Source organism: Trichosurus vulpecula, chromosome 1 (genome assembly GCF_011100635.1).
Source record: "Trichosurus vulpecula isolate mTriVul1 chromosome 1, mTriVul1.pri, whole genome shotgun sequence".
Classification (NCBI taxonomy): Eukaryota; Metazoa; Chordata; class Mammalia; order Diprotodontia; family Phalangeridae; genus Trichosurus; species Trichosurus vulpecula.
In genome coordinates, this window is record NC_050573.1 from 55,837,310 (window position 1) to 55,862,586 (window position 25,277).

At 39.9% G+C, this 25,277-nt stretch overlaps 2 protein-coding genes across 2 annotated transcripts in view; one reads left to right on the forward strand and one right to left on the reverse strand.

Annotated features, from left to right (window-relative positions):
• Positions 1-25,277, reverse strand: part of ELL (elongation factor for RNA polymerase II) — a 150,723-nt gene that overhangs the window by 69,623 nt on the left and 55,823 nt on the right. The window lies entirely within an intron of this gene.
• On the forward strand, positions 4,039-4,455 carry LOC118853496 (60S ribosomal protein L27-like). The gene has a single exon (XM_036763618.1). The coding sequence runs from the start codon at positions 4,045-4,047 to the stop codon at positions 4,453-4,455; it is 411 nt and encodes a 136-aa protein (XP_036619513.1). The 5' UTR covers positions 4,039-4,044.

Below are 25,277 nucleotides of genomic sequence, written 5' to 3' on the forward strand. Positions count from 1 at the left end.
ACCTTGTAACAGGGGACACAACATGTAAACTGGAAGTAATCAACACAGAGAAGGCACTGGCATTAAGAGGAACTGGCAGAGGCTTCTTGAAGAAAGGGGGGTGTTTAGCTGAGTTTTAATGAAGTAGAAACAAGGAGGGAGAATATTCCAGACAGGGGGCAGCCAATGCAAATGCAGAGAGTGAGGACCGAATGTCTTGTTCATTTTACAAAAAAGAAACTAAGGCCCAGAAAAGGGAAGTGAACTAGCTCAAGGTTGCACAATTTGTAAGCAGGATGGTGTAATGGAAAAAGCCCCGAGCCTGCTCTGGAATCTCAGCTCTGCTACTAAGCACATGTGTGATCTTGGGCAATTCACCACATCTCTGAGTCTCCATTTTCTCCTCTGCAAAATGACTGGATTAGATTACACGCTCTCTTGGGTACTTTCTACTGCTAAATCCCATGATCCTGTTACTAGATAACCAGAGCTGAGCCTTATTTTTCCTCTAAGCCTCAGTTTCCTCATGTAGAAAGTGGGGACAGAAATATTTGCAATACCTATCTAACCCATGTTTTAGGGGAAGCATTTTATAAACCATAAAAGACTAAAAACAAGTCCTTAGTTTTTCCAGGAAAAGCCAAGTGGCACGGGAGAATGAAAATGTGCCAGGAAATACAAGAAAGAAGAGAAGCAGAGAGGAGATGGAAGACAGAGGGTGGAATAAGCAGGGCAAATAGTGAAAAAGAAACAGCCAATGAAGAACCCTAGTGGTACAGCTTGGGAGGGGAGTCTTACAGACTGAGCAGCCCCTGAGGCCATAGACTTTCCCCAGGACAAGGAAGCTATTCTTCTACTAGCTCACCATGGTCTAAGAGCTCACTGTGGGGTCTAAGAATATCTGCAGGGCTGGTTACTCTAAAAGAAGCCAAGGGCATAAAACTGAAAGTCAGAAGGTGTGGATTTGAATCCTGCCTGTCAATGTGGGAGCTTCACCAGGAAGCATATTAGACAGGGAGTCAAGAAGACCAAATTCTTGCCTCAGTTTTCTGAGTCTCTTTGAGTAAATCAAATGGTCCGTTTTTTCATTAGTAACATTGGGGGGTGGGGAGTATGCAGAGAGAGACTGCTGAAGTATACTTCAGCTCTAACATTTTAGGAGTCTGGAATTCATTCCTTCCCACTATGTAAGTCTAGAAATTCTAAAATTCAAACCTAAATTCACAATCAATACGAGAGGTACCTCACTGGCACAGTTCCTTTTAGGAACAACAAATGAGGGATTACAAAGAAGAGTGGTGTAAAAGATGTCTTCAGAGGCATATATGACCAGAAAAGAAGACTGGCTGGTCCCCTACAAGACGGGAGGCCAACCTCCAGATCTACACAACGTAAAGACAACATGAGGAAACAACCTTGCCAGACTTTCATTGATGACATGGATAGAAGTTACCCAGGCTAGACCAGCATGAATCACGTTGTGCTCAGCACTGCTGGAGGAAATAGTATTTTAGATGCTGTGAAAATCAACTGGTATATTTCCAAGGAAATGTGGGGGATACAAAGACCAAAGAAACAGTCCTTGACTTCAAGGAGCTTAAATTCTATTGGAGGTAATGACATGTACACAAATAAGTAAATACAAAGTTCTGGGGGCATGACAAGAGAGACACTAGCAACTATGGGAAGGGTCAGGAAAGGTCTCTTGTGGGAGATCATCCTTGAGACAGTGGAGAGGACGGGGTGCATTCCAAAATGAGGGATAGCTTTTTAAATGTACAAAAATGGAAGACAGAACATCTTGTGTGAAGAGCAGTGAGTAAAACAGTTTGGCTGGACAACAGAGTCCATGAATTCCTCGCTGTTTTTTTTTTGTTAAAAAGTTTCTCTCTCTCTCTCTCTCTCTCTCTCTCTCTCTCTCTCTCTCTCTCTCTCTCTCTCTCTCTCTGTGTGTGTCTGTGTTTTGGGAGGAGATGGGGGGAAGAAGTATTGTGTTACTTGTTTAATTATGAAACCTTTGGGGTAGCATACCTGGAAAGGCAGACCAGAGCCAGACTGGAAGCTGCTTTAAATGCCAAACAGGTATTTTTATTTTATCCTAGCATCAAGTGAGAGCCACTATAGCTCTTCTCCTTTCTTCCCACGCTCCCCCCACTAGAGCTTTTTGAACAATGAAAGGACATTAGTCTTACTTGTACTTTAGGAACATCACTTAGTCAGATATATGGAGGAAAAGACTGGCAGAGATATCAGTTAGTCTGTTGCAGTAGCCCAAGTCAGAAGTGATGAGGGATTGACTTGGGCTGCTGGTTTTGTAGGTAATAAATATTAATAACAGAAATAATAGCCAGCATTTACAGAGTGCCTACTACATGTCAAGTACTGTAATGAGCACTTTACAAATATTAACTCATTTGATCCTCACAACAATTCTGTGAAGTAGGATAACTATTATTATCTTCATCTTACAGCTGAGGAAACTGAGGCAAACAGATGTGATTTGCCCAAGATCACCTAGCTAGCGCCAGATTTGAACTGAGGTTTTTCTGACTCCAGGTAAAGCACTCCTTCTACTGTACCACTTAGGAGATATATTCCAGAAATGTAATGCATGTAGAATTAATGAGACATGGCAACTTGTTAGATCTAGGAGGTGAAATGTGAAGAGTAGAGAAAGGATAACTTTGAGGTTGTGAACTTGAGTGACTGGAAACATGGTGGTATGCCTGAAAAAAATCAGGAAGAGTGATGGGTTTGTGAGGAGGGGGAAGAAAAAGACAACAAGTTCTGTTTTGGACATGCTAAATGGGAGTCATTTATAAAACATTCAGTTTTATGAGTCCAGAAGGCATTTGGTGATGTGGAACTGAAGCTTAGAAGAAAAGAACAGAACTGGAAATACAGCTTTGGGAATCATCCTTATCAAAATTATTATCAACACAGTTGATAATTTAATCTACACAGTTGCTTCTCTTCTATTTCTTAGAATCCCTAGCTTCCTTCCAAACCATTAAATCACTATTATCACTGGGGTTTTTTTATCCATGATAAAATGATTAGTTTTGGAAAAATATCAAAGTTCTTGCTGACTCTTGCCTATTCTGCTTAACTAAATCATAGGTTATTGGTATTTATAGTAATAGCTTCCCACTTCTGTCTTTGTACCCCAGCACCTAATGCCTAGCAAAACACAGGTGCTTAGTAAATACTTGTTGATTCAATAAAAGATTCATTATGCAGGCTCTACACAGGACTTAAAAAATAATTGTAATATGCAAGTTTTAAAGTTGCTTGTGACTGAAATTTTGTTATAAGTCAAATAGGATGGAAGCTTTTGAGAAACATGGCCCATATTCGTTAAGATAGAGAGACTGTATCCTAAGAAATATGAGCTATGAGGAATTCAGAGAAGCATGGGAAAAATCCTATGATGTGATGCAGGGTGAAGTAAACAGAACCAGGAAAACAATGACTGTCGTGTAAATGAAAACAATAATGAAAGCTAGTCAAACTCTTCTGGTAATCTTAGTCCAAGAGAACAGATGAAAAAACATACCCGTCTCCCTTCTGTAGAGAGGCGATAGAGAATGGCTGTGTAATTCTGTATACAATGTCAGATTCAGCTGCAATGCTGATGAGTTTTTTGGTATTGGGAAGGAGATTCAAACTATAAATGACATTCATAGTTGCGCGCGCACGTGTGTGTGTGTGTGTGTGTGTGTGTGTGTGTGTGTGTGTGTGTGTTTAAAGACGTAAAGAGTAGAATGAGCACTTTGGAACATGGTCCTAAGAAATCATCCAGGTGCAGAACAGAATAGCTAGCATGTTTATCAGTATCACTTTGAGGTCTTCCTATCTGTTTTACAAACGAGGAAGCTTAGACCCAGAGAGGATAACTCGCCAGCTTCCTCAATATTGCACAAATAGCTAGTACCTAGAGAGCTCAGACTACAACTCCGAGTCTCCTGACTCCCAACTGAACATTCATTCCACTGAACCATGAAGTACTTTGTAATACTAAGCTTATTCACCTTTGGCTCTAGGAGCAACCTGCTTCTTGTCGAAATGGGCAAGTACGTGAAACCCGGGAAGGTGGTGCTGGTCCTGGCCAGTCAGTACTCCAGACACAAAGCTGTCATCATCAAGAATATTGATGATGGGACCTCCAACAGGCCCTGCAGCCACGCCTTGGTAGCAGGTATCGACCGTTACCCTCGAAAAGTGACTGCAGCAATGGGCAAAAAGAAGATTGCCAAGAGATCGAAAATCAAGTCCTTCATGGAAGTTTATAACTACTACCACCTCATGCCCACCAGATACTCTGTGGATATCCCACCGGACAAAAGAGTTGTCAACAGCAATGTGTTCCGTGACCCTGCACTAAAACATAAGGCAAGGAGGGAGGCCAAGGTCAAGTTTGAGGAAAGGTACAAGACAGGCAAAAACAAGTGGTTCTTCCAGAAGCTACAGTTTTAGAACTGCTGTGTTGGTCAGTAAATAAAATGTTTACTAAAAATGAAAAAAAAAACACTAAGCTTATTCTATATGAATGTAATGTTATTACTATTAAACTTTATTCGAGAAAGGAGGGAAGGATATTTTGCATTTTAGAAATAAGAGAAATTAAAATAAGTATGTTCTCAACCTCAAATGATTTTATCCTGGCATAATTAAGGGGATGTCATTCAGAATAATATTACTGCCCAAAACCAAAGACTGGTATTACAAATTTCAAAGATTTAGTTTTGTTTATTCAATCCAAGCAAATAAAAGGCTAATGTGGTATAGTAGGAAAAGCAATGGATTTGGAGTCAGAAGACTTGAATTCAAATTCCAACTCACATCTAGGCAAGTGTCTGGTTTCCTTATTTTAAAATCAGGGGACGGACTAGACCTCTAAAGTCCCTTCCAAACTATTATTCCACGAAATATTCACATTTCATAGTGTTAACTATAAAGGGAAACGAATGAGTCAAATTAGCTCACTGAAGTTACACTTTACTTATTTAGAGGTCTCTCATCTGGCAGCATCCAGAAAGTAATGAAAACCTGAGAAGCCACTGGGTGATGGTTTGTTCAGACACAGAAATTCATGAGTACTAAGGTTCACAACAACAAAATCACAGCACCTTTAAATAAATACTTCAGTACTCAAATGTTCACATCAGTTAAACCCTAACCCAGCCCCGACGTAGCTCAGCTTTCTACAGCTACACTAAAAACACTATGCTCACTCACAACAAAGGCTACTATGGGTCCTAAGTTCAATGCTAAGCCTGGACACTCATTTTAGCAACAGAGCAACATGTAGAATCATACGTGCACATTTAATGACCCCCTAGAGCAGCAGGCTAAAAGCACATCTTTTGCAATAACAGATACCTAAGCACAGTTTTTAATTTGTATAAATCTATGCTGTCAGCTGAGAGAAAATGAAAAGAACTCCTGCCCTCCAGGATCCTACACTTTACCAGGGGAAGAGAAAAAAATACAAGAGAGATAAAAGATAGATACAAGGTGACATGGGGGGCAGGGCACCTGAGTACTAACTACTGGGGTGAGGGGGATTAGAAAAGGCATATCATATGGAAGGCAGCACTTGAGCTGAGCCAAAGGTAACATAACTAGAGAATCTGAAAGATGGAAGGGAGGAAAATTAGCATTTATACAGTGCTTACTATGTGCCAAGCACTTTACAAATATCTCATTTGCTCCTCACAAATAACCTAACAGTTGAGGAAACTGAGGCAAACAGAGATCAAGTAAGACTTGCCCTGGGTCACCCAGCTAGAAAGTATGTGAAGCCAAATTTGAACTCCCATCTTCCTGCCTCCAGGCCCGGCATTCTCAACCACACCACCTAATGCTTCTCCGAAATGAGGAAATAATAGATTGGGGGGGACGAGGTTGGGGGGGGCGGGAGACAGCCCAGGTGTGAGGAACAGCCCAAAGGCATACTGAGGGTAAAGTAATGTACATACCAGAAAGGCAGGCTGGGAAGGAGGCTGGGAAGAATTTTAAATGTCAAAGCAACCTATATTTGATCCTGGGGGTAAGAAGGAGCTACTGGAGCCTGAGCTCCCCAATTTACAGATGAAGAACCACAAGTTAAGAAGTTAAGTGGCTTGTCCTATGTTACACTGGCAATTACCAAGTCCTCTGACTCCAAAGCCAGTGCTCCTTCCACTGTACCAAACAACTCCCCCCACTAAACCAGTAGATAACAGAAATGGGAACATACTACAGACACAGTTTACCTAGATTAGAAGATGGGAAGGTCAGGATTAGCCAATCATACAGTCAGATAGACTCAGAACTGGTTAGATGGCTATACTCAAAAGAGAAATTGAGATGCTTCAAGGCCACACAGCAAGAGGCCTCCAGTGGAGTGACCCAGGGATCTGTCTACCATTTGGATAAAGGGCTTGAATGAAGGCATAGATGCTATTCTCATCCAATTTTCAAAAGACAAAAAGCTGGGAGAGACTTGAAGGATGACAGAATTAGGATCCAAAATGATCCTGAAAGGCTAGAGTCTGAATCTAGTAAGATGAAATTCAGTAGAGATAAAGGTAAAGTCCTACACTTGAGTATACAAAATCAGCTTTACTGGTGTAAAATAAAGGAGGCATCGATAGGCAGCAGCTATTCTGAAAAAGATACAGGGGCCTTAGTGGCCTGCAAGTTCACCAATGAGTCAGCAGTATGAAACGACAGTCAAAGAAGCTAATGCAAACCTGGGCTACATGAAGGCAGCCACAGATCCTAATAAGAGGAAGGTGACAGTACAGTGGACACTGTGGACACTACCTTCCTTAGCCCTCATCTGGAGTACGGGGCTCGGTTCTGGGCATGAATGTACAAGAAGGATATTGACAAATGGGAGACTTTCCAGGATGTTTGTGAAAGGCCTTGCACTGATGTCACACGAGGACGAGCTGACAGAACTGAGGTTGTTTAGCTTAAAGAAACAAACACCAGGGAGAGATCATAATATTTTTCAAGTATCTGAAGGACTCACACGTGAAGAAGGAATCAGACTTGTTTGGCTTGGTCACAGAGGGCAAAGCAGGAGTAATGGGAGATCTGATGTCAAGAGAAACTTCCCAACAGTGAGAATATCCAAAGTAGAAGGAGTTGCCTGGTATGTTCTTCCTCTTTGGAAATTCCTTCCAATTGTTTAGGAGAGAGACTGGGACTGACAATACAGTTCAGGGAGTTGTGTGAATAGAGATGAAAAGAAAAGCACCCAGAGTAGAGCCTGGGGTACGACCACAGGGGGCCTGCTAGAGATGACGGTCCAGCACGGACAACCACAGGAGCAATGAGACAGAGCGTCTGCAGGGAGAGAGCGCGGACAACCATGTCAGATGCAGAGAAGAGCTGGAGAAGGACGGTTTTTAAAGGGCCACTGGATCTGGCAGTTAAGAGATCACTGGTCACAGAAGCGCAGATTTAGAGCTGGGAGGGACCTCAGAGGTCATCTCGGTCATTTTGTAGCTGAAAACATGAGACCAGGCGAGGTTAAGTGACTTACTGAGGTATCAAATGACAGAGGCAGGATTTGAACACAGGTCATTTAACTCCAAAGCCAGCACACTTTCTATAGTATCGTATTGTCTCCTCTGACTTTGCAAAGGGTGGTTTTAGTCAGCTATTAGGAGAAAGATAAAGGGGAAGAGGAAGAAGAAGAAAGCTAGAAGAGGACAAGAGGGAGGGTAGATGACAGTGGGGACATTCTTCAGCAAAGGCCACCAGGGGATGGGATCAAGGGTACAGGTAACAGAGTTAACCCCGACAAGAAAAGCCACCTCTTTATCAGAGACTGTGCAGAAAGAGGGGTGGGGGAGGAGGAAAGTGGAGGTTATGAGGCGAAAAGAAGGGGACATGAGGTAAGTTTTTCAGCCATAAGGGTGGGGATGAGGAGTGGTGTGGGATGTTTTAGGAGGAGGTTTGAACATCTGGTACAGGGAGTGGGACAGATATAAAATGTTGGCTATTATGATTGTGAGAAAAATAAGGACACGGATACTACACAAGACCAAGCAACTAACAGGGCCATCCATAAATCCCAAAGACAAAGAAAGGAACTAACAATGTCCAGGTCGGTTCGGTCAGGACGTCTACCCCATCAGTGCTGCCTCTCGCAGTGGAAGCCCTTATCAAAATCTAGTCCAGAGACAGAGACAAAATGGGAGAGAAAAGGTGAGGACTCACCTGAGCTCTCCCAAATTCTTCTCCAAATAATATAAAAGAGTTAAAAATAACTCTTCAAAACGAATTCTGGAGTAGGAGAACTAAAATAGAGGGTAGAGTGAAACAATTTTCCAGCCCAAGACAACTTAGAAGGTGGGCAGGAAAGGTCTGTTGCGCTGGGGTGAGAGAAGAGCACAAGCCAACAGTATGCACTGGGGGCAACTGAATCAAGCAGCAGTGGTTTCTGGAATTGTCAGCCATGGGTGGTAAGGGGGTTGGACCACTGGTCAGTAGGAGATTAGAGGGATCTCTCTGCTGGCTCTGAGTGCAGGACTGTGGCACTGCCCAGATGTGAATCCAGGTCACAGTCCCAGAATAAGGAGGAGCACTAGCACACCAGAGCTTGCGGCCCAGGGGAGAAGGTAACCTGATCACAGTTCTACAGCAGAAAAGAGTGCCTGTGGTCACTCACAGATCAGAGCACAGGCCAGGAGAGTAGTAAACACACCTCTCCTTATATCATACCACTTGGAAAAATTGAAAACTTATAGATCTCCAGAATTAGCTTTCAAAAAAGGCTGCACAAAAACTCTAAGGCTTGGGATAGTGTTCATTTCACCCTTGGAGCAGAGCCCAACTTTAACATAAATCTGAAAGTTAAGAAATAGGCTGGAAAAATGTTTGTTGTTGTTCAGCCATTTTTCAGTTGTATCTGACTCTTCATAACCCATTTGGGGTTTTCTTGGCAAAGATACTAGAGTGATTTGCCATATCCTTCTCCAGCTCATTTTACAGATGAAGAAAGTGAGGCAAACAGGGTTGTGACTTGTCCAGGGTCACGCAGCTAGTAAGAGTCTAAGACCAGATTTAAACACAAGAAAATGAGTTTTCCTGACTTCAGGCCCCACATTCTATCTACTGCTCCACCTAGCTGCCCTGGGAAAAATAAGCAAACAATAAAAAAGAACCTGACTGTAGAAAGTTACTATGGTGACAGGGAAGAGCAAACACAAATTCAGGAGAAGACAACAAAGTCAAAACTGCTACATCCAAAACTGCAAAGAAAAAATATGAATTGGTCTCAAGCCCAAAAAAGATTTCCTGGAAGATCTCATTAAGTATTTTAAAAATCAAAAATCAAATGAGAGAGATAGAAGAAAAACGGGGGGGGGGGGAGATGATGTAAGAAAGTCATGAAAAAAGAGTCAACAGCTTGGTAAAGAAGCCACCAAAAAACATTGAAGAAAATAACACATTAAAAAATAGAATAGGGGAGAGGATTCTGGGAAGATGGTAGAGTAGGTCAGAAAATTCCAAGCTCTCAAGAATTTTCCCCCCACAAAAGAGTTAAAATGGCACCTTAGGGCAAACAAAGTATAGGTGGAGACAAAGAAAAATAGGGGTACAACCGGAGTCTTCCTCCGACAGTTTGAGAAGATCTGAAGAAAAACCCCAGGACCAGGTTTGGTCCCTGCAAGCAATAAACACCTCCAGGCTAGGTTCCATTTTAACAACACACAGTGGCAAGCTGCTTAAATAACTAGCAGCAAGCCCCTGGGTTAGTTGTTTTGAGAGGCTGCCTCGGTCCCAGGCACTGGAACTTTTCACCCCGGAATAGAAAGGGGAGTCGTGCGTTTGAGCCTAGGAAGACTGCGGGAACCTCTGCTGACGAGGAACGCCAGACCCAGCTGCGCTCCGAGGAGCAGTGGGGGCGAGAAGGAACTAGAACACACCTGGTGAGTGCATAAGCAGTGGGGCAGAAAGCCCCTGGCTATGGGCACTTACAGGAGGTTGGAGGTTTGTCTTTGGTTCCAGGCTAGAGGAGAGAACTGAAGATTTGGGGCAAGAGGCACCATTTCCCATACCTCAGTGCTAGAGGTATTACAAAAACCACGCAAAAAAAAAAAAAAAAGCACAGGCAAAGGAGAAAGAATCCAACCGTAGAGACCCCTATTATGGGAATAGAGATGACCAGGATTCATCTTCCGAGGAGGATATTGAAGTAAAGAAACCCCCAAAGAGCAACGTCAAATGATCACTTGCCCAAAAAGAATTTATAGAAGATCTTAAAAAAGACAGAGATGGAGGAAAAGCTAAAAAAATAAAAAATAAAAATAATCCAAGAAAAACAAGAAAGTTATGAAAGGAAGGTCAACCAATTAGAAAAGGAGATCCAGAATATCAAGGAGGAAAATGACACCTTGAAAATTAGAATCGGGCAAAGTGAAGCCAGTGAAATTAAAAGAGATCAAGAAATAATTAAACAAAACATGAATAATGAAAAAATAGAAGAGAAAGTGAAACACCTTTTAAGAAAAACAGCAGATCTGGAGAATAGACCAAGAAGAGAAAATATAAAAATAATCAGAGTAACTGAAAGTTATGATCAAAAAAAGAATCTTGATAGAATAATATAAGAAATAATTAAAGAAAATTGTCCTGAAGCATTAGAACAAGGCAGGGAAGTAGAAATAGAGAAAATCCATCACACGCCACTTAAAAAGAGATCCTATGAGGGCAACTCATAGGAATATAGTCAAATTCCCAAACCCCCAGCTCAAGGATAAAATATTAAATGCATCAAGATTAAAACAATTTAAATATGATGGTGCCACAATTAGAATTACACAAGACCTAGACGCAGAGACATTAATGGACCGCTGGTCTTGGAACACAATATCAAAGAGCAAAAGACCTGGGGCTTCAGCCGAAAATATCATACCCTACAAATTTCAGTACTATCTTGAATGCAAAAAAAAATGGACATTCGCAAAGCCTCAGACTTTCAAGACGTTGTTAAAAAGAATCCCCAACTTAATAGAAGATTCAATATGCAAGAACCAAGAGAAACATAAGGTACAGACCAAAGACTGACTATAAGGGTGTCATAAGAATAGACTGCTTACCTTTTATATAACATAAAATGTAAAATGTATGTCTAACGTTCTTATTAATAATTGTCAATCTCATAAGAAAGAGATGGATAAACCTGAGCATGAAATGAATTTAGAAAGTAAAACCATTTAGAAACAGCTAAAAACAGTAACTATTTTATACAAAAGAGGTGCAAGAAGAAGAAACGATACAGAGGATTTAGATGGAGGAGGAATGCTGGTAGTTCTGGTAACCTACTTTCATCGGGAATGGGTTTAAGAGGGAATAATACAAATATATTTACAAGAGTATAAAAGTCTTCTAAATTTAGAAGAAATAAAATGGTAGGGGTACAATGAGGGGGGAGAGGACAAGGGAGGGATTTTTAGAGGGGAGAAAGAGGGAATAGGTAAAGGGAGTTCAGATCAATGGGAATGGGAGAATAGGGAAGGGATCCTTGGAGGGGGGAAGGCAAGTATTAGGAGGGCAGGGTAGTTGGTGGAGGATGGGAATGGGAGGATATGGGAGGGATCCTTAGAGGGGAGAAGGCAAGTAACAGGAGGGCAGGGTGGTTGGTAGAAGGGGGGGGGGAAGGCAAGTAATAGGAAGGCGATGTAGCGGGTAGAGGTAAAGTAGAGGAGGCAGGAGGGATAGGAAACAAAAGATATGTACAAATATTAAAAAACAAAGAGCAGGAGTAGAGTATGTTTGGGAAAGGATAAGTCTATATATGCATGTATACATGTATAAGTGTGTGTGTGTATATATATCTGTATGTGTATGTATATATCAAGAAACATATCTAAATTATATTGTAGCCTTCTGGAGGGGAGGGGAGGGGGAAAAAGAACAAAGTTAAAAAGTGCACAACAGAGAACAAAAGAAAACACAAGGAAGCAAAGAAAAGATGAACAATTCTCAACACAAGGTGTATCATTTATCATACAGGCTTTCTTGAAATGAAAATTTATTGTTACATATTTTGAATCTTCTATGTTCTGCTGTGCACATGACACACTTTTTTTCTTTCTTACTTTATATTTAAGTTTCAATATTTAAGTTTATGATATGTTTTTGTTTCTTTTCTCTATTTTGTATTCGTATTCTGGTAAAATAAAATTTAAAAAAAAAACAGAATAGGCCAAATGATAAAAACAGAAGCACAAATATATCCTGAAGAGAACTTCTTAAAAAGCAGAACTAGTCAAATGGAAAAGGAGGCACAAAATCTCACTAAAGAAAATAATTCCTTAAAAATCAGAATTGAAAAAGTGGAAGTTAATGATTCCATGAAATATCAAGAAGCAATAAACAAAATCAAAAGAAAGAAAAATAGAAGAAAATATGAAATATCTCGTGGAAAAAAACAAATGAGCTGGAAAATAGATCCAGGAGAGATAATTTAATAATTACTAGACTACCTGAAAGCCATAATCAAAAAAAGATCCTAGACATTATATTTTAAGAAATAATGAAAGAAAACTGCCCCAATATCCTAGAACCAGAGGGTAAAATAGAAATTGAAATAATTCACCCATCATCTCCTGAAAGAGATCCCAAAATTAAAACTCCTAGGAATGTTATAGCTGAATTCCAGAGCTTCAAGGTCAAGGAGAAAGTACTGCAAGCAGCTAGAAAGAAACAATTCAAGTATCATGGAGCTACAATCAGGATCACAGAAGATTTAGCAGCTTCTATATTAAAGCATTGGAGGGCTTGGAATATGGGTATTTTGGAGGGCAAAGGAGTTAGGATTACAAACAGCAATCACCAACCCAGCAAAACTGAGTATAATCCTACAGGGGAAAAATGGATATTTAATGAAATAGAGGACTTTCAAGCATTCCCGATGAACAGACCAGAGCTAAACAGAAAATCTGACTTGAAGATACCTGTAACTCCTAAGAACTCTCATTATTATGGCACTGAGAAGGAGCATACATAGAGAGAGGGCATGGGTATAAGCTGAATATGATGGGATAATATCTAAAAAAATAAAATTAAGGGGTGAGAAAGAAGAATGCCCTGGGAGAAGAGAGAGGTAAAATATGGCAAATTATCTCACATAAAAAAGGTACAAAAGAGCCTTTACTGTACAGGGAAAGAAGGGGGTGGTATAGCAGACACGTCACTCTCATTGGAATTAGATCAAAGAATACATACACACTCAATTGGGTACAGGAATTTCTCTTACCCTACAGGAAAGTAGGAGGGGAAGAGGATAAAATGGGGCAGGGGGCAGGGCAAGCTGATAGAAGGGAGGGCAGGTTGAGGGAAGGAGCAGTCAGAAGCAAACATGTAAAGATGGACAGAGTGAAAGGAAAGAGAAGGATAAGCAAGGGGCTAAACAGGATAGAAGGAACACAATAATCTTAACTGAGAAAAAATTTTGCAACAAGATTCTTTGATAAAGACCTCTTTCCCAAACATATAGAGAACAGAGTCAAATTTATAAGAATACAAGTCATTCCCCAATTGATAAATGGTCAAAGGATATGAACAGACAGTTTTCAGAAGAAGAAAGCAAAGCTTTCCAATAGTCATGGGAAAAAATGCTCTAAATCATTATTGATTAAAGAAATGCAATTTAAAACAACTCTGAGACACCACCTCACACCTATCAGGTTGGCTAACATGACAGAAAAGGAAAATGACATAGGTTAGGTACACAAGATGCAGCAGTCAATGACTACGGCAATCTACTCTTTGCTTCTGCTGGGTTAAGAATTCACCATTTCACAAAAACTGCTGGGAAAATTGGAAAACTGTATTGCAAAAACTGGGCATAGACCAATATCTCACATCGTTTACCAAAATAAAGTCAAAATGGGTTCATGATTTAGGAATAGAGGCTGATACTATAAGCAATTTGGGAGAGCAAGGAATAGTTTACCTGTCAGATTTATGGAGAAGGGAAGAATTCATGACCCAACAAGAGATAGAGAGCAGTACAAAATGCAAAATGGTTAATTTTGATTATGTTAAATTGGAAACTTTTTGTACAAAGAAAGCCAATGCAACAAAGATTAGGAGGGAAGCAGAAAATTGCTAAAGAATCTTTACAACCAGTGTCTCTGATAAAGGCCTCATCTCTAAAATACACAGGGAACTGAGCCAAATTTATAGGAATACAAGTCATTCCCCAATTGAGAAATGGTCAGAGGATATGAATAGGCAGTTTTCAGAGGAAGAAATTAAAAATATCTATAGTCATATAAAAAATGCTCTAAATCACTACTGATTACAGAAATACAAATCAAAACAACTCCTAGGTACCACATCTCTCCTGTCAGACTGGCTAAGATGACAAAACAGGAAAATTATAAACTCTGGAGAGGGTGTAGGAAAATTGGAACATTGTTACATTGTTGGTGGAGCTGTGAACTGACCCAGCCATTCTGGAGAGCAATTTGGAACTATGCCCAAAGGGCTATTAAACTGTGCATACACCCTTTGACCCAGCAATACCACTTTCTAAGGCTGTATCCCAAAGATATCACACAAGTGGGAAATGGACCAATATGTACAAAAATATTTATAGCAGCTCTTTTTGTGGTGGCAAAGAATTAGAAATCAAGGGGATGCCCATCAGTTGGGGAATGTTTAAACAAATTGTGGTATATGAACATAATGGAATACTATTGTGCTATAAAAATGGGGAGCAGACGGACTTCATTACAACCTGGAAAGACTTATAGGAATTGATGCTGAGTGAGGGGAGCAGAACCAGGAGACCATTATACACGATTACAGACACACAGTATCTGTAAGGACTAACTTTGATAGACTTGGCTCCTCTCATCAATGTAAAGTTCAAAGACAGCTCCAAAAGACTCATGATGGAAAAAGCTATGCACATCCAGAGAAATAATTATGGAGTCTGATTACAGATGGAGGCAAACTATTTGCTCTCTTTTTTTCCTTCTTTTTTGTTTTTGTTTCTTCTTTCTCATAATTCATTCCATTGGTTATAATTCTTCTTTACAACTGGACTATTATGTAAATAAGTTCAATGTGAAAGTACATGTAGAACCTACACTGGATTACATGTTGTGGGCGGGGGGGGGGGGATTTGGAACCCAAAAACTTGTGGAACTGAGTGTTGTAAACTAAAAACAAAAAATAAATTTAATAAAAATAAAAAGAAGTGACTTTAAAAAAAAAAGGAAAATGACAAAATGTTAAAGGAGATGTTGGAATACTGGGATACTCTAATGCATTGTTGGTAGAGTTGTAAACTGATCCAAACATTCTAGAGAACAATCTGGAACTATATCCCAAGGGCTGCAAATCTGTGCATACCCTTTGACCCAGCCATACCAGTACTAGGTCTACTTTGGGATGTACCCCAAAAAAAACCACACACACACATAGGAAAAGGATACATGTGTCTGTGTGTACAAACATATATATATATATTTATCAGCTCTTTTTGTCATGGCAAAGAATTGGGAATTGAGGGGATGCCTATCAACTGAGGAATGGCTGAACAAGTTGTGGTATATGATTGTGATGAAATACTACTGTACTATAAGAAATGATAAGCGGGATACTCTCAGAAATACCTGGAAAGACTTACATGAACTGATGCAAAGTGAAGTAAACAGAACCAGGAGAACAGTGTACACAGAAACAGTCACATTCTCATCATCATCAACTGTGAATGACTTAGCTATTCTCAACAATACAATGATCCAACACAATTCCAAAGGACTCAGGATGAAAAATGTTATCCACCTCCAGAGAAAGAATTAATGGAATCTGAATGCATATAGAAGCCTACTTTTAAAAACTTTATTTTACTTGTTTGTGTTTTTTGATCTATGTTATCTTTCACAACATGACTAATAGGGAAATATATTTTGCATAACTGCACATATGTAAGCTATATCATACTGTTTGCCTTCGAGGTGGGGTGGGGGGGAGAGAGGGAGGAAAGGTTAGAATTTGGAACTCAAAATTTAAAAAGAAACTAAACATTGTTTTTACTTGTAATTGAGAATAAATAAAATATTAAAATAATCCAATCCAACTCTTTCATTTTACAAATGAGGAAATGGAGGCCTAAAGAGATGAAAAGACCTGCCCCAGGTCACCTAGCCAGTGAGTCAAAGGCAGAAATGGGATCAGAACCCAGTGATCCAGCTTGAGGCCAGGGCTCTTTCATCTAGGCCTAGAAATTTAAAAGCAGTTCACCTCACCCTTGTGCCTAGGTCCCCACCCATAAAGTAGGTGTAATACTTACAACATCAGTGTGCTATGAATTTAATTAGTGCTTAGAGAGCTTACAAATAAAAGTGCTATGTGTCAAGTGGAAAGGATGTAAGGGAAAAAGAAAACTCCCACAAAGACCCAGTTTCTCCACAAGTGAGATCAACCACCAAGGCAACTGGTGATCATAAGCTGAAAGACCTCAACACCCCTAAGAGTACTCAACACCAGGTACCTTCAGGTGGCCAAAGTGAGAAAACTTTAAAATCTTTGTAAGCTTAAAACTATAAACCCAAAAGCCTTTGTAAAACCTTAAAGCAACACATAAATAAGAATTGTTTAAAGCTATTAATTAACATAGTACATAGAACATTAGAACTGAAAAGGGCCTCAAAGAGCAACTAATGAGAATCTCTTTGTTTTAACCAAGCACCACAAGACTGACAGACTCATACATTTTGGGCTGGAAGGGCACTTTAAGGCCATCTAGTCCAACTGCCTTGTTTTACAGATGAGGAAAAGTGAAGCTCAGAGAGGTTAAAATGACTTACCCCAGGTCACACAGTCAGCAAGTGTTAGGGGCTAGTTCTTCCTAAAATCTACCCTTGGGGCCACATGCATCAAACCTTCTGGTAAAGAGTTCCCCTCCTCTCTGCCTTGAAATGCCTTTTGGCACTTTAGTATTTAATTAGCATGGACTTCTATTACAGCATGTCTGATCTCCCTGAGGACCTTCAAGGGAAAGTGCCCTTTTCTTTAAGCCAAAAATCCTGGAACTATTTCTTTGGAAAGCCTGGAAGCCTGCTGGCCATTGGGGTCAAAAAAGAATTCTCCTTTGTGATGAGAGCCAACAAAGGGCCAGTATAGGGGAAATGGCACCTTTCTTCCTATTAACACTCTCTGCCACAAAAGATCTCATTAATGACAGCCCAGAATACATCAAAGAGGTGTTCATAGTACAAACGTTATTACTTTGATGCTATGTTTAGAGTCTGTCGACGCTAACTTTAAAACCAACATGTATTTACCAAAGAGACATACTTGGAATGTTCAGGAAGCATCTGATTAGATCCAACATTCTACGTAATAACTTTGAGCATCATTCTGCTCTATGCTATAACACAATGATTCCTTTTAAATGAACATATATCCACATGCATGTGTGTGTGTGTCCCACTAAAAAGACCAACTCCCACACTGCTGCCATTTAAAATCCTAACAATCCTTTAAGTTCCAGCTCGAATGCCACCTCATCCATGAAGCATGGAGGCAGCACGGTAAAATATGCAAATAGTCTTGGATTTGGAGTCAGAAAGACCTGAGTTCAAATCCTGCCTCAGATATTTACTAGGTGACCCTGAGCAAGTCACTTAACAACTCTCTCTGTCTCAGTCTCCTCATCTGTAAAATGAAGATAACAACAGCACCTACTTCCCAGGGTTGCTGTGGGATCACCTGGGAGCACAGGTGAAGAGTTCTGCAAACCTTAGAATGTTACAGGAATGCTTCACTGTTGTTCCATCATCTCAGTCGTGTCCAATTGTGAATGACCCCATTTGGGGTTTTCCTGGCAAAGATTCTGGAGCGGTTTGCCATTTCCTCCTCTAGTTCATGTGACAGATGAGGAAACTGAGGCAAACAAGGCTAAGCGACTTGCCCAGGGTCACCCGGCTATAAATGTGTGAGGCCACATTTGAACTCAGGAAGCGGAGCGCCTTTTTCACTCAAGGTCCACAGCTCTACTCACAATGCCACTAGCTGCCCCACAGAAACGCCAGCTGTTACTATTTAAGATACTACGCCTATTCTTCTACCCCTCTAGTCAGAACTTACTTTTCATTCCTCAGATGTCATAAATAATTTTGTTTGGATCTTTTTATCCCCTCAGGCTCTACTGTGCATTGCAACTGTTTGTCTATTCTCATCTCTCTTTCACAGAGCAAGAAAGAAATCTTTGTGTCTTGCACAGCACCAGGCCCATTGAAGGTATTTCATTAAAAAAAAAATGCTGACTACAAACTCCTCTAGTTTGAAGAAATCTTAAGCTACTTCTCTACTGAATGACAGGGTTTATTATGTCACCACTGGATCCATACTCTAAGGAAAGCTACAGCACAGTTATTTTTAGAATATACAATATCAGAGCTGGAAGGTCCGTTAGAGTAGACACATCAAACATGGGAGGGACCTGAGAAAATGGAATGCCAGATTTGAAGGTGACCTTAGACATCACTTTAGCTCTTTTTGGGCAGGATTGTAGAGTAGGAGCTTAATAAATGCTTGATTGATCTATTCCATCTCCTACTTATAGATCAGGAAATAGGACTCAAAGAAAGGACATGACTTACCTAAGTGCACCCCACCTATGAACATGAAATAGCTAGACAGCAAGAGAAATTCCAACAGGGACTGAAGGGTTGTTACAATTGACTTTATAATTCATGAAGCTAACACCAATCTTTTAAGCCAGCAAGTCTGTAGAAAAGGAGGAAGAACTTTTAAGCCCTTAAAAGACTTAAAAAAGTCTCTGGCTGGAGACTTCCTGGCAATTTTCCTCTCCATTCCAGTAAGTACAAATGATTGAGAAACATGTTTCAAGAATTCCTTTATTTATTTACTGGAAAGTTTGACACAAGGGCACTTAAACTGTGGAAAGTATTTGTATTGTGCTCTTTCAGATTCTAGGTAAAAATCACATACTTGAAAAGTAAATGAATGACTGAAAAGCACTTGAAAATTATTTTTCCCTTGAATAAGGCATCATGGTCAATTTAATTCTACATAAATTTATGAAGCCCCTACTACCTGCAAGGCTCAGTGGTTTTATAGAATCACAGAATGTTAAAGCTAAAAGGAACCTTAGATGGCTAATGTAGAAATATGTTTTCAATGATTTCATATATATCACAGTCTATTCCTTGCCTTCTCAATGGATGGGGGGGGGGGGGTGAAAAGAGGGAGGGAATTTCAACTGAAAATAAAACAAAACTGAATTTTAAAAAATAAATAAATAAAAGGTGATGATAAATCCAAACCACATATTTTACAAAGGTAGAAACTTAGTCCTAGGGAGGGGAAGCAACCTTAGTCAATAAAGGTTTTTGCTGTTTTGTTTCAAGTTTGGTCACATAAAGAACTCTAGTACTCATACTCATGATGCTAAACTAAAAGCCAACATTTCCCAAGACAGCATTTCACTGCGAATCCCATCATAATACCACTGTGACTGAACAAAATTCTGCAGTATAAATCAGAGTAAGAAAATGTGTTAAAGCAAGTCTGAAAGGCTTGAAAAGATACTCAGGCTCTCTGAATGTTTGAACATAACACACACGTGAAAATGTATACGTCATCTCTCGGATAAACCTGGACAACTTGCTCAATTTAAAATAGCTCCACAGTTGCTGTATTTTAACAAGAACACACAGCAGAAGATGTGAAAACACAGAACACAACTCTAATGCCTTCATTTTACAGGGTGAAGATACCCAAGCTATGAAAAGAAGTGACTGGCAGAAAGCTATCTTTGCTGATTTTATGGCAGAGGGAGGAAATTCCCAGAAAGGAAATTCTTTACCAATGCAAATCAACCACTCACCTGCTACCATCTTCTTGAGAGTTGCCTAGGGCACTGAGAGGTAAACAGGTCGCAGAGTTTGTGTCAGAGCAAGATATCTGACTCTAAGGAGAGACTCCTTCCATTCACTACATCAGGTTGCCTATCCCACAGTCTTGCACATTTTAAAAAATCTAGCATAAGTAGAGGGACTCACAACCTTCTCTACTGTCCCAGACCATGTTTGACATCCTGTCCAACCATCAATGCACCCAGGACATACTCTAGGGTGAACACCTTCCCACTGACTCTGCCTCCATGCACAGGCTCTATATTTCCCTGATTCTTTCCCCTGCCCCTTTAGAATATAAGCTCCTACAAAAACCAACAGTATTTCTACGTAGCAAAAACAATATCCGGGAGGAAATAACACAAAGGGAAATCTCATCTGATCTACCAAGTCACACTATTCAAGGCTTATATAAATAAAATTTGCAAAACATCCTTTAAAGAGCAACTTAAATAACCGGAGGGATATTCATTGCTCATGTTTGGGCCAGGTCAATTAACATACCATCAAATTTAATTTACAGATTTAGTGTTATACCAAACTACTGAAGGACAGTTTACACAAAACTAGACAAAGAAGAAAAGATCTAGAATCTCGAGGGAAATAATCAAAAAAGTAGGAATTAAGGGGGAATAGCACTTCCAAGCTTCAAATCATCTTACAAAGCAGTAATCATTAAAAACATTTAGTATTGGTTAAATATAGAATAACATAATAACCCAGGGTTCAATAAATCTAAGAACAGACATAATCAAATCAAATATCTTTTAAAATCTGCACCAAATCTCTCTGACTAGGGTTTAATCTCTAAGTTACATATGGAACGAAGATAAATATATAAGTCATTCCACAGTAGATAAGCAGTCAAAGGACAAACAGTTCTCAAAAGAAAATGTTCAAACTATTACACACCACATCAAAGAACTCTCTTGAGCATTAGGAGAAATATAAGTCAAAACAACGAAAATCACAGCCAGCAATCTGCCAAAAACAACAGAAGATGGGAATAGTCAATGTTGGAGGGGCTGAAATACTGAAGTGGTATGGGCAGGGCTGTGAACTGCTACAGTCATTCTGGAAAGTGACTAAAATGACCAGACACCCTTTGCTCCGGAGATTTCACTCCTCAAAATATAGCCCAAGAAAGTCAGTGATAAAAATAAAGCCCTTATATTATATATCCTGCTGAATAGGTGACATTATATAGTAGTGAAGTCTATAAAGTGGTCCCCAGTCATGCAGTTCCACCAAAATCTTTAGCGTAGCAAAGAACGGAACGTAAAGTAGATGTCCATCAGTGGGAGAATGGATAAAGCTATGATACAACAATCCAGTCCAACTCATGCCTTAAAGGAGTCCTCTAACTAGCATACTTAACAAATGGTCTTCTGGCCTCTGCTTGAATACCTCCAAAGAAGAAGAGTCTGCTAGCCAACTTCCATGACATCTAACATTAGATTTTTTTCAATGAGTTGATTGGTTTTGCTGAATTTTCTTTTTTTTTAATTATTTGTTATAAGACATGATTGGAAGGGGAGAAGAGAAGGGATACAATGGGAAATGCAAGTGATATAAAAACAAAAAATATCAATAGATATATATACACACATACACATGTAAATAAATATAATAAGGAAAAGTACAAAATCTTATATTTGAGTTTTTTTTAAAATCAACTTCAAAAACATAAGACAAAGGAGACATGGCTAGACAGCAGTTCCTCTGAAAAAACATCCAAGTGTAAGTGTGGGTCAATGGCATGATATGGTAGTCACAAAAGCTAAAGCAATCTTGGGTTACATTAAGAAAAACTTGGTGTTCAGGCCGAGAAAAGTGATCCTATTCTACTCTGGTCCAATGACACCCGAAATATTTTACATAGTCTAGGTACCACATTTTGACAAGGACATTGATAAATTAGAAAGGACTCAAAGGAAAGCAATCAGAATGCTGAAGGGCCTTGGGAACATGCAATATAAAAATTACTTGGGGCAGCTAGGTGGTGCAGTGAGTAGAGCACCGGCCCTGGAGTCAGGAGGGCCTGAGTTCAAACCAGGCCTCAGATACTTGACATATTTACTAGCTGTGTGACCTTGGGCAAGTCACTTAACCCCAACTGCCATGCCTTCCCCCCCTCCAAAAAAAAAAAAAGATTACTTGATGGAACTAGGGATGGTTAGGCTCAAGAGATAACTTAGAAAGAATGTGACAGCCATCTTTAATTATATCAAGGGTTATAAGGAAGAGGAATTTAACTAAGTCTACATAGTGAGGAATAAGGGGTAGAAGTTGCAAAGAAGCAAATTAAGGCTTACTGTAAAAAAAAAAAAAAAAAAAAAAAAAAACCCCCTTCCAGACCCCAAATTGTATTATAAAGCAGTAGTCATCAAAATCATTTGATATTGGTTAAAAACAGAGAAGCAGCTCGATGGAATAGATTAAACAAGTAATTCTTGTTGGGCCATTTTTCAGTTCTATCTGACTCTTTGTGACCCCATTTGGGGTTTTCGTGGCAGAGATACTGGGGCGGTTTGCCATTTCCTTCCCCAGCTCATTTGACAGATGAGGAAACTGAGGCAAACAAGGTTAAGTGACTTACCCAAGGTCACATAGCTAATATATGTCTAAGGACAGATTTGAACTCAGGAAGAGGAGTCTTCCTGACTCTATCCAATGAGTACTCTATCCAATGAGCCACCTAACTGCCCCAACAAATAACCCAGTATTCCACAAACCCGAAAACAGATTACTTAGAAAAGAATTTCCTATTTGAAATCAAAGTAGAGGTCCATCAATTGGGGAATGGCTAAACAAATTGTGGTACATGAATACTACTGAGCTGCAAGAAATAATGAATTATGATGAATATTATATCAAGTAACCACAATTCCACTCCACAGGAGCTATAAAGTCAACCAAAAAACAGTAGGCCAATCAATTCCACTACTGTGGATGACAGAAGGAAGCAAGTGATAATTTACTTATTATTACACTTTTTATAGTTATATGTGTATTTTATGTATAACAACTAATCTGAAAATAATTCCTTAAGACAAAAAGGTAGATAATATTTTTGCTTTAGTACACAAGAAAACCAAAGCAATCAATCAAAAAGCACTTATTAAGTGCCTACTATGTGCCAGGCACTATGCTGGGTACAGAGAAAAGAAAAACAAAAGCGTAACAATCCCTGCTCTCAAGAAGCTTAAAACCAAGCAAGGGGAGACAACGTACATATTTTAAAAAGAAGACACAATGCAATTTGTAGGCATTAGTAATTGAATGCATGAGAAAAAGCTTCATGTAGAAGACGGCACTTGATATGAATATTGAAAACTTTAGAATGCTAAGAGACAAAGGGAGAACATATTTCCAGATGCATGAAATCTAAAATACCCTTATCTGATCACAATCCATTGGCACTGCACCTTCCAAAACCAAACCCCATTCTCTGTCCACATCATCAATGACCTCCAATCCCGACTCCTCAGTTCTCTCCCAGTTCACCACTCCTAGCTATGCTCCTTCTTTCCCCATCTTAAACCCTTGCTGAGCAAGGTCAACTCTATACTGTCTTCTCAAGTCTCTAGCCCTTTATCACCAAGGATCTTACCTTGCTATGTTTCAGCCCTGATAGGATCACTCCAACCATCTACATGCTGGTGAATGAAGGTGGAGAAAATCATAAAACCCATGTTGACTGGGTCCACTACAAATTTATGTACATAACCTCAACTGGGCCCCACTGCTGCAAAGCAATTCTTTTACACTTCCTTAATAAACTCATCCCACTCCCCACAGTGGTTTTTCCAAACCTGTTCATCCTTCTTCAAATCTCTGATGGCTTCCCCAATCCCCTACCCTCTCAGCTAAGAACTTTGCCTCATATTCCAATGAAAAAATTGAGGCCATTGGCTGAGAGCTCCCTCTTCTCCCTTCCTCATCTCATATCATCCAAATGCCTGCTGCCACCATTTCCTCCTTCATCCATCTCACATGGTAAGGTGGCCTTTCTCTTTAACAAGGCACATCTCTCTGAATGCACCAGTGATCACATCCCATCCTGTACTCTTCAGCAGATTGCTTCTTCTCTCATCCTCATTTTCTCACTAATCTTAAATTTCTCCCAATCTACTAGCTGCTTCCCTTCTGCCTATAAACATGTATCTGTCCCATGGCATGAAAAACCATTGTTGTCCTTCAACTACAAAAACTAATGACCAACCTACGGCCCCTACCTCATAAAACCCTCACTTGATCCATCTATCCCCAGTAACTACAATTCTGTATCTCTCCTGCCTTTTGTGGATAAAACTACCTGAGAAGACTGTATTCAACAAATGTACTTAGCCAGTTCTAACTTCTCCACTAACCTCCAGTCTCTCCAACTTCCTTTTGGACATCTTGAATTGGATGTCCTGTAAACATTTTAAACACGACATGTCCAAAATTGAACTCATTATCTACCCCCCACCCAGCACCCCCAATTCTCCCTTCTTCCAAACTTCCCTATTACTGTTGAGGGCAACCTCGCAGTCATCCAGGCCCACAACCCAGAAGTCATCCTGGATTCCTCACTATCTCTCACCACCCCCCCCCATATCCAAGCTGTTGACGAGTCTTATTGATTTCACCTTTGTAGCAGCTCTCAGCTATTCCCCTTTCTTTCCTCGGATACTGCCACCATCCTGTTAAAAGTCCTCATCACCTCATGCCTCGATTATTGCAATGGCCTGCTTGGGGCAAGGGGGTGGCGTGGTCCTGCCTGCCTCAAAGATCTCCCCACTCGATTCCTTCCTCCACTCAGCTGTCAAAGCAATGTTCCACTCAAAAAACTACAGGCATTCCCTATTACCTCCAGACTCAAATATAAAATCCTCTGGTGTTAAAAGTCCAAAAGTCCTTCAAAACCTAGAGACCTCTCCCATACATTGTGTATGCAGCTCATCCAAAGTTTATCAAAACCAACAGTCAAATTTAGAAATCCCTCTCAGATTCATTTTTTGTTGGGGTTGTTTGGTTTAAGTATTTTTTTTATTCTGAACTTAGGAAATACCACATAAAATGAGCATTCCCATATATACTGCAGAACAGGAGGGAATTATACCTAAAACTGCTCATCTCTATCATGCGGATCTTGCTGTTCAAGTATACACTTGATCTCTGATCTTCCCCTTGAGAGGCTAAGAAGTGTAAATTCAACAAGCAACTTTCAAAGCTGTCCTGCTTGTCTGTGATTCTATCTCTAGCCATATATTTAAACTGTCTGGATCAGGTGGTTTAGGAGTTCAATGCATGTATGTGCTCTATAGAACAAGTTAATGACTGCCTTCAATGTGTTCAGGACTGTGATACACATTGCAAGGGATGCATAAAGAAGCAAAAGACACA